The sequence below is a fragment of the Mastigoproctus giganteus genome, chromosome 11 (assembly GCF_048544385.1).
Source record: "Mastigoproctus giganteus isolate SK-2022 chromosome 11, ASM4854438v1, whole genome shotgun sequence".
Lineage (NCBI taxonomy): Eukaryota > Metazoa > Arthropoda > Arachnida > Uropygi > Thelyphonidae > Mastigoproctus > Mastigoproctus giganteus.
Window position 1 is genome coordinate 14,959,234 of NC_143585.1, and position 11,305 is coordinate 14,970,538.

The 11,305-nt window shown below is 39.8% G+C and overlaps 1 protein-coding gene across 1 annotated transcript in view; it reads left to right on the forward strand.

The window, feature by feature from the left end:
- LOC150077735 (uncharacterized) overlaps positions 1-11,050 on the forward strand; it is a 45,267-nt gene extending 34,217 nt beyond the window's left edge. Inside the window, exons 7-9 of the mRNA XM_090385232.1 lie at positions 5,226-5,305; positions 10,725-10,808; positions 11,006-11,050. Of these exons, the coding sequence (XP_090241358.1) occupies positions 5,226-5,305; positions 10,725-10,808; positions 11,006-11,050 (209 nt within the window). The remainder of the gene's footprint in view (positions 1-5,225; positions 5,306-10,724; positions 10,809-11,005) is intronic.
- Positions 11,051-11,305: the final 255 nt, after the last annotated feature.

The following is an 11,305-nucleotide window of genomic DNA, read 5'->3' on the forward strand; positions in this document are numbered from 1 at the left end:
TAAAATTTATAAACAACATTTTTCAATATGTGTTGATTAACTTTTTTTAACTATGTGCAATGAAATTCTTAAGATGGTAGATCGCGGCACATTTTGAAAAAAAAAGTAGATCACATCACAAATTAAGTTGGCCACCCCTGGCATAGAGTATAGCAGTGTCGGAAAGTGAGCAGAAGGAATATGACACCATTCGTTCACAAAAAAAATGTGATCAATTTTTCTTGTTCGGTGGAGTTGGAAACGCTGCTTAAGACATCGTTCAGAAGTTTCAGAAGTTCCCAAATATTTTATATCGAGTTTAGATCTAGGGATTGTGATGGCCATGGTACATGAAAGAGTTCACTCTCATGCTTCTCAGACCACTGGGTGACCACCTGTGCTCTGTGGATTGGAGCATGATCATCCCGAACGACAGCTCTCTTCATGAAAGAAATGCTTGATCATTGGATGAAGATGGTCACTCAGGACTGGTAAATAGCGATTGGCATCAACCCTGCTTTCTCCTCTGAATGAGTACACCCAAACCATGCCACGAGAAAACACTCCACACTATTGCAGTACCGCCAGAACCCTTAACAGTAGAAAACAAGCAATCAAAGTTGAAAGCTTCTTTCCGTTGTCGCCACACGTGCACTGGTCCAGTTGCCGTTAACCAAGTGTAGGAGAATTCGTCGGACATTATCAAAATCCTCCACTGCTTGCGTTCTTTGCACCGCTGCACACGACAACGGGCGTTGTCAGGTGTGATGAGTGGCTTGTGAAGTGTAACTCGATCGTGATATCCAGCTCTATAGAGTTCTCGAGGTGATGTTTTTGACTGGTCTCTCGCGTCCTGAGTTGAAATCCGTACACAACTGATGAGTATTTGCTCATCGGTTTCGATTTGCACATTCCACTTATGCTTGAAAGTCCCGATTCTGGTGTATGCGGATTTGCCCATTGTCTTTTGCAGATGGTCTTCTCTTTAGGTTCCCATGAAGACATGACCTCCGAAACTGCTCTTCGTGAAACACTGGCGAGTTCAGCAGGCTTAGTGAATGAAGCTCCTACCAAACGCACTCCAACAATGGTCCGAGTTTTCCACCCATCGATGATAAGAGGAATTCACTAAACAATTTGAAGATGGACTGATTTTGGTAACCTAAAGCGGGATTTTTCGAATTTTGAATCCAGTAAACAATCTTAGGCTTGCTTTCTCCATGAGATCAATTACTCAGATCAGAAGACGCCGGTCCTTATTTTCTCCACTTATTCTTTCTTCAAAAGTATTTTTGTCTTATATCTGTAGAAGGGTTTGTTCAGATGCAGTTTGCATTCTGTGCGGGCGAAACAATATTAAATAACTCAAGGAAAACCGGGTGGAAAAGGCCAGAGTTCGAATCCTGTTAATGACACAACGAATATAACAATTCATTGTATATCCCAGACCGGGTGGAAAAGGCCTGGGTTCGAATCCCGTCGATGACGCGAGGAACTTTAATGGGCTTTTTTCACTCCGTGGCTGAGTTAGTCGGTCTCAAGCGTAGATAGCAAGGTTTTTCTCCCCAGTAACGGGGGTTTTTTCGTCCAGCAAAACAGGCAAATCGACCATAGAACATACGCAATTTACAGACCCAAATACGGGTTAATGTATTTAATTACGGGCAACCCTAAAATAATAATAATATATAAAATTCATTGTATCATTAACAGGATTCGAACTCTGGCCTTTTCTACTCAGAATTTCTTGAGTTGAGTTTTTCGGGTTTAAAATATACAACTGCCCTAGCTAACTAAAGGAAATCTCTGCCCTGTCTTTTCGAGATTGTCTAATTTCAATACCAATTGAAGAAAGTTTAAGAATAATTCCAGTCTCCGAAGAGATTAAAATCCAATCTTGTCGAAGTGAGTGACATTTCACGAAACTAGAGGAACAAAAAAAAAAAAAACAGGTAAGCAGGCGACTCGTGACATGAGTTGCCTTGTTGTTAATTTTTCTTTTTTTTAAATAAAAACTCCAAACACAAAGGTATTCGCATCTACAGGGTGTTTCAGTTAAACGTTTCAGAACTTCTAAGAGGGGTAGGGTACATCCTGACAACTCGAAATCATATAGCAATGTAGGGTCGGAAATGCTTTCCTGAAGCGGTGTTGTACACAGAAGCACCATAAAGACGTAAGTGAGAAATCGTTTTAATAATACATGAAAAGAAGCAAAAGGTACATGGATTAAAGTAAGTGTTCGAAGTTTCTTCCACGGGCTACAATGCACGCCTCACACCTCCGACGCATGGACATCCGAACATTCTGGAATACTCCAGGCGAATTTCGAATTTCTTCGGCAGCTACTGCGATTCTTGCAACCAGCTCCTCAGCATTGTCAACAGGGGTGTCATAAACTAGCGATTTCATATGACCCCAGAAATAAAAATCAAGACATGATAGGTCGGGTGCCCGAGCAGGCCAACGCACGGGACCACCACGTCCAATCCACTGTTATCCAAATGTGACATCCAGGTAGTTACGAACATCTCCGCTATAATGGGCAGGGGCTCCATCGTGTTGGAACCACATTGTCTCTGCATCGATGCAGAAATCTGTTCATCTCTCAAAAGTTGTGGCAATACTTGCTGCAGAAAGATCAAGTAGATAGGTCCGGTTAGACGACACGGTAACAGGTAAGGTCCGATGAGGTGATCTCCCATAATACCGGCCCATACATTGACCGAAAATCGAATCTGTGCTGCACGACGTCGCACGACGACGTCTGTGTACAACACCGCTTCAGGAAAGCATTTCCGACCCCACATTGCTATATGATTTCGAGTTGTCAGGATGTACCCTACCCCTCTTAGAAGTTCTGAAACGTTTAACTGAAACACCCTGTATAGTACTTAGTACCATGCGTAGGTGGAAGGTTGAGAAGATGAAAGAAGATACTTGTTGACATTAGACTTGAATTTCTGTAGATTGCAATTTTCAGGAAATACGAGTGAAGGAAGGTTGTTCCAAAGAAAACTAAGTTGAAGGAATAAATGAGGAAGCCGAAAAGTTGATTCTGTGAATTTGAAGTCCGACAGTAAAAAGATGCTGACTGGTTTCGGAACGTGCTCGGACTATACTGCTCGACAAAATTAACAGAACAAAATGGTTTCATTAATATTTTAGTGTGAATAGTCTCGCCGAAGGCGAAAATTTTATGTAATAGGCATCCTATCATGCAAATTAAGAGTATCCAAGAGAAATAGATCTACTACCTTACAGAGCAGCACATTATGCAAATTATTCATGCCTATGAAAACACGGGCTGTTACCACATCAATTCATTCGCGTTTTTCGCTTGCTCAGTGGGATAGCTACATCTCCAGTACCCTGGATGGCAATTCATCGTCGTTTAGATGATTCTTTGAGGTGGCAGTCCATTGGACGACTTGAAGCAGTTTCAGGAGAGAGGAACCATTACAAGAACTGGCCAAGGTCGCTCGAGGGCTATGTCTAGCAGAACAGACCGATATCTGTCTCAAACAACAATACGAAACACTATCGCTTGTGGTCCCTCTTGATCAACTGTCTCTTGAGGTCGCTGAGGACACAGGTGAAAACATTTCCAACCACACTGTATTAAGAAGGCTCAATTCAAGTGAACTATACGCAAGGAGGCCGGTGGTTTATATCTCATTAACCCCAAACCACTGCAGAGCTCGTCGAAACTAGTGCCATGAACATGTGACCTGGAGCCCTAACAAATCGGGTACAATTCTGTTCTTTGATGAGTCTTCCATTTTCAGCCTGCAAACAGGTTCTAGGTGTTATTTCATCTGGAAACGAGGAATGGGGTACCATCTCTCCAACCTCAGAAAAAGGGACACTTATGGTGGAGGCTTTGTTCTCGTGTGGGGCGAAATAATGAGCAACGGCCGCACGCATCTTCATGTTTTGGACAGGGGCACCGTAATCTCGCAGAAGTACCGAGGATAGATTCTCGAACACTATGTGCGACGTTTTAGGGGTATGGTTGGACCAGGTTTTCTTTTCATTCATGACAACACCACTGCACATAAAGTTCAAATGGTGGAGCTGAAGATATCTAACGACTGCCATGACCAGCACGATCAAGAGAATTAAATCCGATTGAACATATGTGGGGTGCCCTTGGGCATCGCATTGCACGCCAACAGCCAACTCCTCGGTCATTTGGTGAGCTAACGTCTGCGCTAGTGAAAGAATGGGATTTGTTGCCACAGAATTATTTTATTATTATTAAATCAGTTTATTGACCCAATAAATATGTTGGGTCAATGAATCTTATAGGCACCCTTATATCGAGCATAATTCACCACTGCCAGGCCGGTTTGGCCGTATGAGGGGATCATACTCCGTACTGAAGTCAATGACCATATTTTTGAGCACCTTGTATCGACTTCTGTAATGTGACTTTTTTGCTAATTCCTGTACAACCCCTGTAAATATTCCTACACCTGTCCAAATTTTTCTTGTCTTCTGATTTCATCGTTATTCTGTGGTACATCACCATACCAAATTTTTTCCGCTTCATCGCAAGCTTCGCGAGTTACACCACGTTTTCTACGTGTTCTGTTAATTTTGTCGAGCAGTGTGCTTTGGAAAAGAAAGAGCTGGAATTACAGAATCCAATTCAGAAGAGCAGTGCTCATGGAAGTATCCGATAGAAAAGGCATTCAGCATAAACAGAATGTCTATTAGACAGAGTGGAGAGACTTTGTGAGAGATGGGTAATTAATTGTCCTCACTGTTTTCTTTTGAATGGAATCTAGAAGCTTGAGAGAGTTTATATGAGCACTGCTCCAGATCTATTAGGAACAATTTTCATGGTAGGGTGGATTTGAGATTTGTATAGAATGAATAGCGTGTTTACAAGGAAAGTAATCCCGAGTGTGAAAGGGAAAACCCAGTTTTTTATATGCACAGGAAGCAATATTTGCGATTTTCGTATACCGAGAGATATTAGAAGTCAGGGTAATCCCTAATACAGGTATGTGATCTTGTCTAGAAATCGGAATGTCATCGAAGATAAGCGTAGGAGCAGAATAATCCTTTCTGCGCTATATAACACAGGATTGGATTTTTGAAGGATTGAAATCAACTAAGTTAATTAATTTCTGTCCTAATATAAAATAACCTCAATCATATGAATAACACGACATCCTGAGGATGCTATAATTACCACACACTAATATTCCAGCTAAATTTCGTCTTAATTTTTGCAGTTATCAAGGTAGGAATATTTGAATTTCCCCAGATGGCTAATGATGAAGAAAAGGAGTTTATTGAGGAGTTACTACAACCTGTAAGTTGTTAAAATTTGAATTTAATAATGAATAAATCAGTATTTGAACTAAGCATACAGTTCCATTTCACTTGATTACTTGAAATTAATACTTGACATGTATTATAATACGTGAAGCTGACCAGTTGAGTGTACAGAGCCAAATAGAGGAGTCTTTTCCGGTGCTTGAGATCATAGACTAATCATAGAGATGTGTGTTCCCTGTAAGTTTGGATAGATCCTCCAAAGCTAGAAAGTTAGGAGATCGATCGGATCTACAGTCAGTCAGTCACCATTTTGACACTAACGCCAATCTTTATTTTGGTTCTTCTATCTCCAACGCTATAATAAATAAATTGATAATTTAATTCCCGAAATTGAACTACATTTAGATAATTTTCATCTCTGAGGTCTCCTGATGTTCTCTTCTTAGCAAAGTAATCTTTCAAGTGTATCACTTGCAGCATCAATGAACCCACTCTTAGAAGCAGTCCATTTCTTGATAAGTCTCTGAAAGTGGTCGTTACGAAATTTTTGAGCTTCTGGGTTTCCTTTAATACGCTTGTGTCACCTGAAAATTTCAGTTTTCGTCAATCGCTTCTCTACATAAATCTCTGACATTACTCCCATAGTCTCTGTAGCTCTCATATCACATCGGACACCACAGCATACAACAAAACGTTGCTCAATCCTAAAATCTGTGAAATCTTCAAATCACTATAATCAATTTCAATATAACATTTTAAAATCTTCAAATCAAATCTTGAAAACTTCAAATATTGTGCAAAAAGGATAGGTACAGGAGCAGGGAATGTCTGCCAGGGATAAAAGTTCATCACGTTGTAGAGCACATATAATCCTTTAAGGGCACAAAAGGCGATATGAACTTGTAGATGTGTATAGTATCTTACAAATGGTGGCTCCAGAACGTTAGTTTAACCCCGCCACGGTACACTGTGATAATTATAGAACATCACAGAAGGCCGGAAGGTGTGTATTTGTTCAATTCGTGCGTTGATTAATTGTTTATGACCACATTGCCATGAGAAACGCTACCACCTGGAAAGCCGCGACAGTGCTCATCTACAAAACGAGAAGGTGGCCCACAATTAAACATGCACCGTGGTGGACCTTGATATTTCGTACTAAATGATCCCAAGCGAGTTTTTAATCATTTAAAAAAAATATATGTATAAATAAATAGATAATACAAATAAAAAAATAACAAAAACAATAAAAAATGAATAAAAAATATTCGCATGCATTGGTACAGTGCAAGACCAGTTGATTTCAGCAATCCCGTACGCTAAGAATCCAAACCCTGGCACCGTCCAAATCCCGCCTCTAGCGCAAGAATAAACGCCAGAAAATAAAACGGGGGGGGGGGGGGATAAGGAAAGGGAAAGTAGATAGAAACGGTGTACACGTTGACATCGGTACTAATGACATTAAGAGTAGGAGATCTGAGGACTTTACAGTCTCAGGCGAGGGTGGCATAGTTTTTTCTCCCGGAAACTGTTTTTGTCCAATAAACAAAAGATCGGCTTCAGAACACATGAAATTTACAGACAGAATACGCAGAGCAATTAGACCTTAGTCGCTGATGCTCTTAAAACTCTACTACTAAGGTATTTCTTAACACAAAGTCAGGAGTTAGCTTAAAATTTGAAAGTATCGACAATTCTGACTAGAAACGATAAGAGGGAGTATGTGATCACAGCCTTCTCAAATCAGTTCGGCCCTAGAGAGACTGTAAGCTCATTGGGTAGACTTTTTTCAATGTGATTTGTGCTTATTAACAGGAGAGGCTGCCACTCAGGGACGGGATACACTTAATTAGAAACGGTGCAAGAATATTTGCTGATGCTATCGAGGCAGTTTTAAGTGGGATCGGACAACTGTTATTAGCTTAGGGAGATGTACAGACTACTCGTAGATTAACAATAGCCATAGGCAGAGGTGCAGGTGATTTTGGATTCCTTCTATTGGAACGAACAGCAGCCTTAAAAGCAAAGTGCTGGGATTTCAAGAACTGCTGGGAGTCACCATGAAACAAGTAAATACACGAGTTGCGTTAGGGTAACTAATAGTAAGAATAGTAAGAATATACTTGTATGTACACCAATTCTTGGAGTATAGAAAATAAATTGGATGAATTTGAAGTGTGCTGGTGAAGACATCAAAGGCGGATATTGTTGGGATATCAGAGACGTGGTGTCACACAAATGTAAGGAATGCAGAATTTGAATTTGGAGAGTACAATGTGTGGAGAAATGACAGACAGGATAGGAAGGGAGGAGGGATTACGCTGTTAGTTATGAAACACAAAATCTAAGGCAGTGAATCCAGTTGACATGGGTGGACAGTGCAATGTTGAGTCAGTTTGGTTGAGTCGAGCAAAAATGACAGTAGGAGAAGTGTCTTATAGGCCAAATGGCTCTGATGAGTACAGCGAACAACGGCTATTAAATCAGATTGTCTTATAATAGGGGATTTTAATTTCCCAAATATTGACAGGAATTTGTGGGTAGGTAACATACCCTAGAAAGACTTTTATGGTTTTATTGGATGATTGTTTTCTACAGAAGCATGCTAGAGAAACAAGAGAGAGAATTACTGTTGGTATTGATCTGATTATCAGCAGTGATGCTATATGCATTAAACATCCGCAGATAAAAACCACCACTAGGTAGCAGCGATCACAGTGTATTGATGTGGGATTTATTAACGATCAATAACAAAGGGCAGGGCTGTTGCTTTTGTAAAGGTGACCACACTGGTTTCAGACAGTTTTTAAATTACGTACAGTGCGACCAATTGATGACATTACCAACAGCAATTTCAAATGGGAATCATTGTCGAAAATAGTCATAGAAGTTACTAGACTTTTCATACTAACTAAGATATACTGTTCAAGGCTTAGTTCTAGATGGATGTCAGTTGAATCAATGCGACTCGTGGATAGGAAAAAAAAAAATGCTTCGAATGCATATAAATTATCAGGTAATGAAGAAGCCTATGGTAGATATAAACTAGTCTGCAATGAAGTCACAAAGCAGGTTAGGAAAGCTAAGGCAGATTATGAGAAGTCCTTTTCAAAGGACGCAAAATCGACAGCAAAGGTTTCTTTACTTATGTAAACACTAGAAGGAAGAAAAGAAACACTTGACCTCCGCCCTGTACTAATGCTGTGGAAAGCCTACAGAATGACCTTGAGACTCCTGCTTTTCTCCCTACCTACAGTAACTCGAACACCGGGTGAAAAAATGAACAAAAGTTCCTTCTGTTCATGCTGGTAGGGAAAACAATTATTATACTTAATGTGCTAGCTGGAAGAGCAACGCTTGCAAACATGAATATAATTAACTCCCTTTGAGAGATGTGATGCTCTCATTCTTGGTTCAATACCCTGCACTCAGGTAGAAGAATTCAGAAAGACTCTAATGGCCAGAATAGCAGACATCAGTTTACCGAGCATCAGATGACCTTATTGGGATTGCTCCCCGAAAGACAAAATAATTTCTTAGGTGCGTATTCAGTTTTAAGCAAAATTATTTCAGTGGATCCGACAGATGTAATTCAACTACAGGGTTGTTAAAATTTAAGTATCCCTATGGAGAGGGCTCTGGAGCAAGTTCTAAGGCTCCTATTGAAGAGAAATTTGGACAACAGGTACAATAAAGAATGCGCCGCCATTTATTGGAAAAAAAAATTAGTTGCAAAATTTGTCACTATATGGCGCGTAACTATCTTACACTAGAGCTGAGTAGCGCCACTACTCAGCTCTACTACACTGTATAAGAGCAAAGCAGTCGCTTTAAAATCATACAGTAGATATTTACCTGCACTACAGAAGCAATGCCAACAACATTGCAGGAAAAGGCGCTATTGAGAGTGAAACTGTACTATCAGACCAGCAACGATGCAGCTGTGGCTATCAGAGAATTCCGGCGTCAGAAGCGCATAAGGCCCACGTGGACCTATGACTGTTTGTGCTGTCCGCAAAATGATTGCGAAATTTGAAGCGACAGGATATCTTGGTGTTCAACCAGGTAGAGGTCGAAAACGAGTGGACTCCTCTCACGTTGAAGATGTGGCTGTCGTGGATTTATAAAGTCAATCTCCATTTGGTAGCGCAATTGTGCCAGATGTTTCTCGTGAAGTAGACAAGCCGTGTTCCACTGTAAGGCTAGTAATGCGTCAGGTGTTGCGGTATTATCTTTACAAGATGCGCATGCTACAGCAGCTAAAGCTTGGTGATGCAGATACTCATTTCACATACACACTACAGTTTCTGGCGCGAATGACAATGGATATCACTTGGCCATGAAACATCCTTTGGAGTGACGAAGCCCACTTCTGTTTAAATGGACAGAACTGTCGCATTTGGGCAACAACAGAAAACCCTCGAGTTATCCAAGAGGTTCCCGTTGCATTCTCCAATAGTGACAGTGTGGTGTGGATTTGCGGCTACATTCATGATTGGGCCATATTTTTTGAACAGGTAACACAGACTGGACCCCGCACCTGTTCCGTCACAAGACAGCAATATTATGAAACGTTGGCAAATTTCGCAATACCAGAGCTGCAACAACGTGGGTGCATTCAGGATACCACATTCATGCAAGATGGTGCACAACCCCACATCCACCGTTGTGTCCAAAGATTGCTAAGGCAATCTTTACAGACGAACGGGTCATTAGCCGTTTTTTCTAGGCATCTTGGCCACCCCGACACCGGACCTCACCCGATGTGACTTCTCGTTGTGGGGTTTTTTGAAGAACCAGGTGTATCGGGACGGATGTCAAACTCGGGCAGATCTGAAGGACAGCATTAAATGTCATGTGCTGTCTATTCCAGTTGACATGTTATGTTCTACTGTAGAAAATGCTGTTCTTCTAATGGAAACTGTTATTGACCTAAATGGAGGACACATTGAACAATTGTAGCGGTGTTCAAGTGATTTGTATTGCCACAGCGCCATATAATGGTAAATTTTGTAACTATTTTTTCCCCACTAAATGGCGAACTCATTCTTTATTGTACTTGTTGTCCAAATTTCTCTTCAGTACGAGCCTTAGAACTCGCTCCAGAGCCCTCTACATAGGGATACTTTAATTTTAACAACCCTGTATATTGCGAAGTACTCATTTCACAATTTTTATTACGACTAAAGGAAATCGTCAATGGAAACCTCGCTTTGATAGAAAAGCATCAATCGTTTGAAAGAAGAAAGTTTTTACAATTTTATGACTACATATACATAAAATAAATTTGAAACAATTAAGATAATCAAAACTTTATCAAAATGAAAGCCTATCCAAACAAAATAACAATAGAATGGTCAAAATTATATATTTTGTCTACAATTATGGTTAGTCTTCAGAGCAAATGTGCATTGAAGCAAAGACAAAAATAAATTGGATTTTATTTTATTCAGGATCCCAATCAAAGATTAGGGAACTATGGATTTAACGAAGTCAAAGCACATCGATTTTTCAAGGGCAAGATCTGTTGGAATGAGGTAAGTTTTTCATTTAATTACAAATTGAAAGGCTGTTAAAATTTATCAATGTTACATTAAATAATTAAATAGAAACAGAAACATTAATTAATTAAATAAAAACAGAAACATTAATTAATTAAATAAAAACAGAAACATTAAATAATTTGGTTGAAAAACTATGTTTATGTTTTTCACTGATTCCATTTATTTTACAGATAAAAAATGGAATCGTTCCCAGTACAGTAAGCCTTCCGAATTGAGAGCCGTTTTTTTCATATTCAGAATAACCCTTAGCAAGGTCCAACTGTAAATGACATCTTACGTCGACAAAGCCGAATAAGAAAGGTAATTGTAGTTTTATTTTGGTGCACTGGAGTTAACTTTAAGAAGAAATGGGGGTTTAATTGAAGGAAAAGCATGCAAAACCATTTCAGGAATTTACTGATCACTCTGCATAACAGGGTTAGTACGAATATATGAAATACAGCAAGTAATTATTCAACGAATAAAAAAAA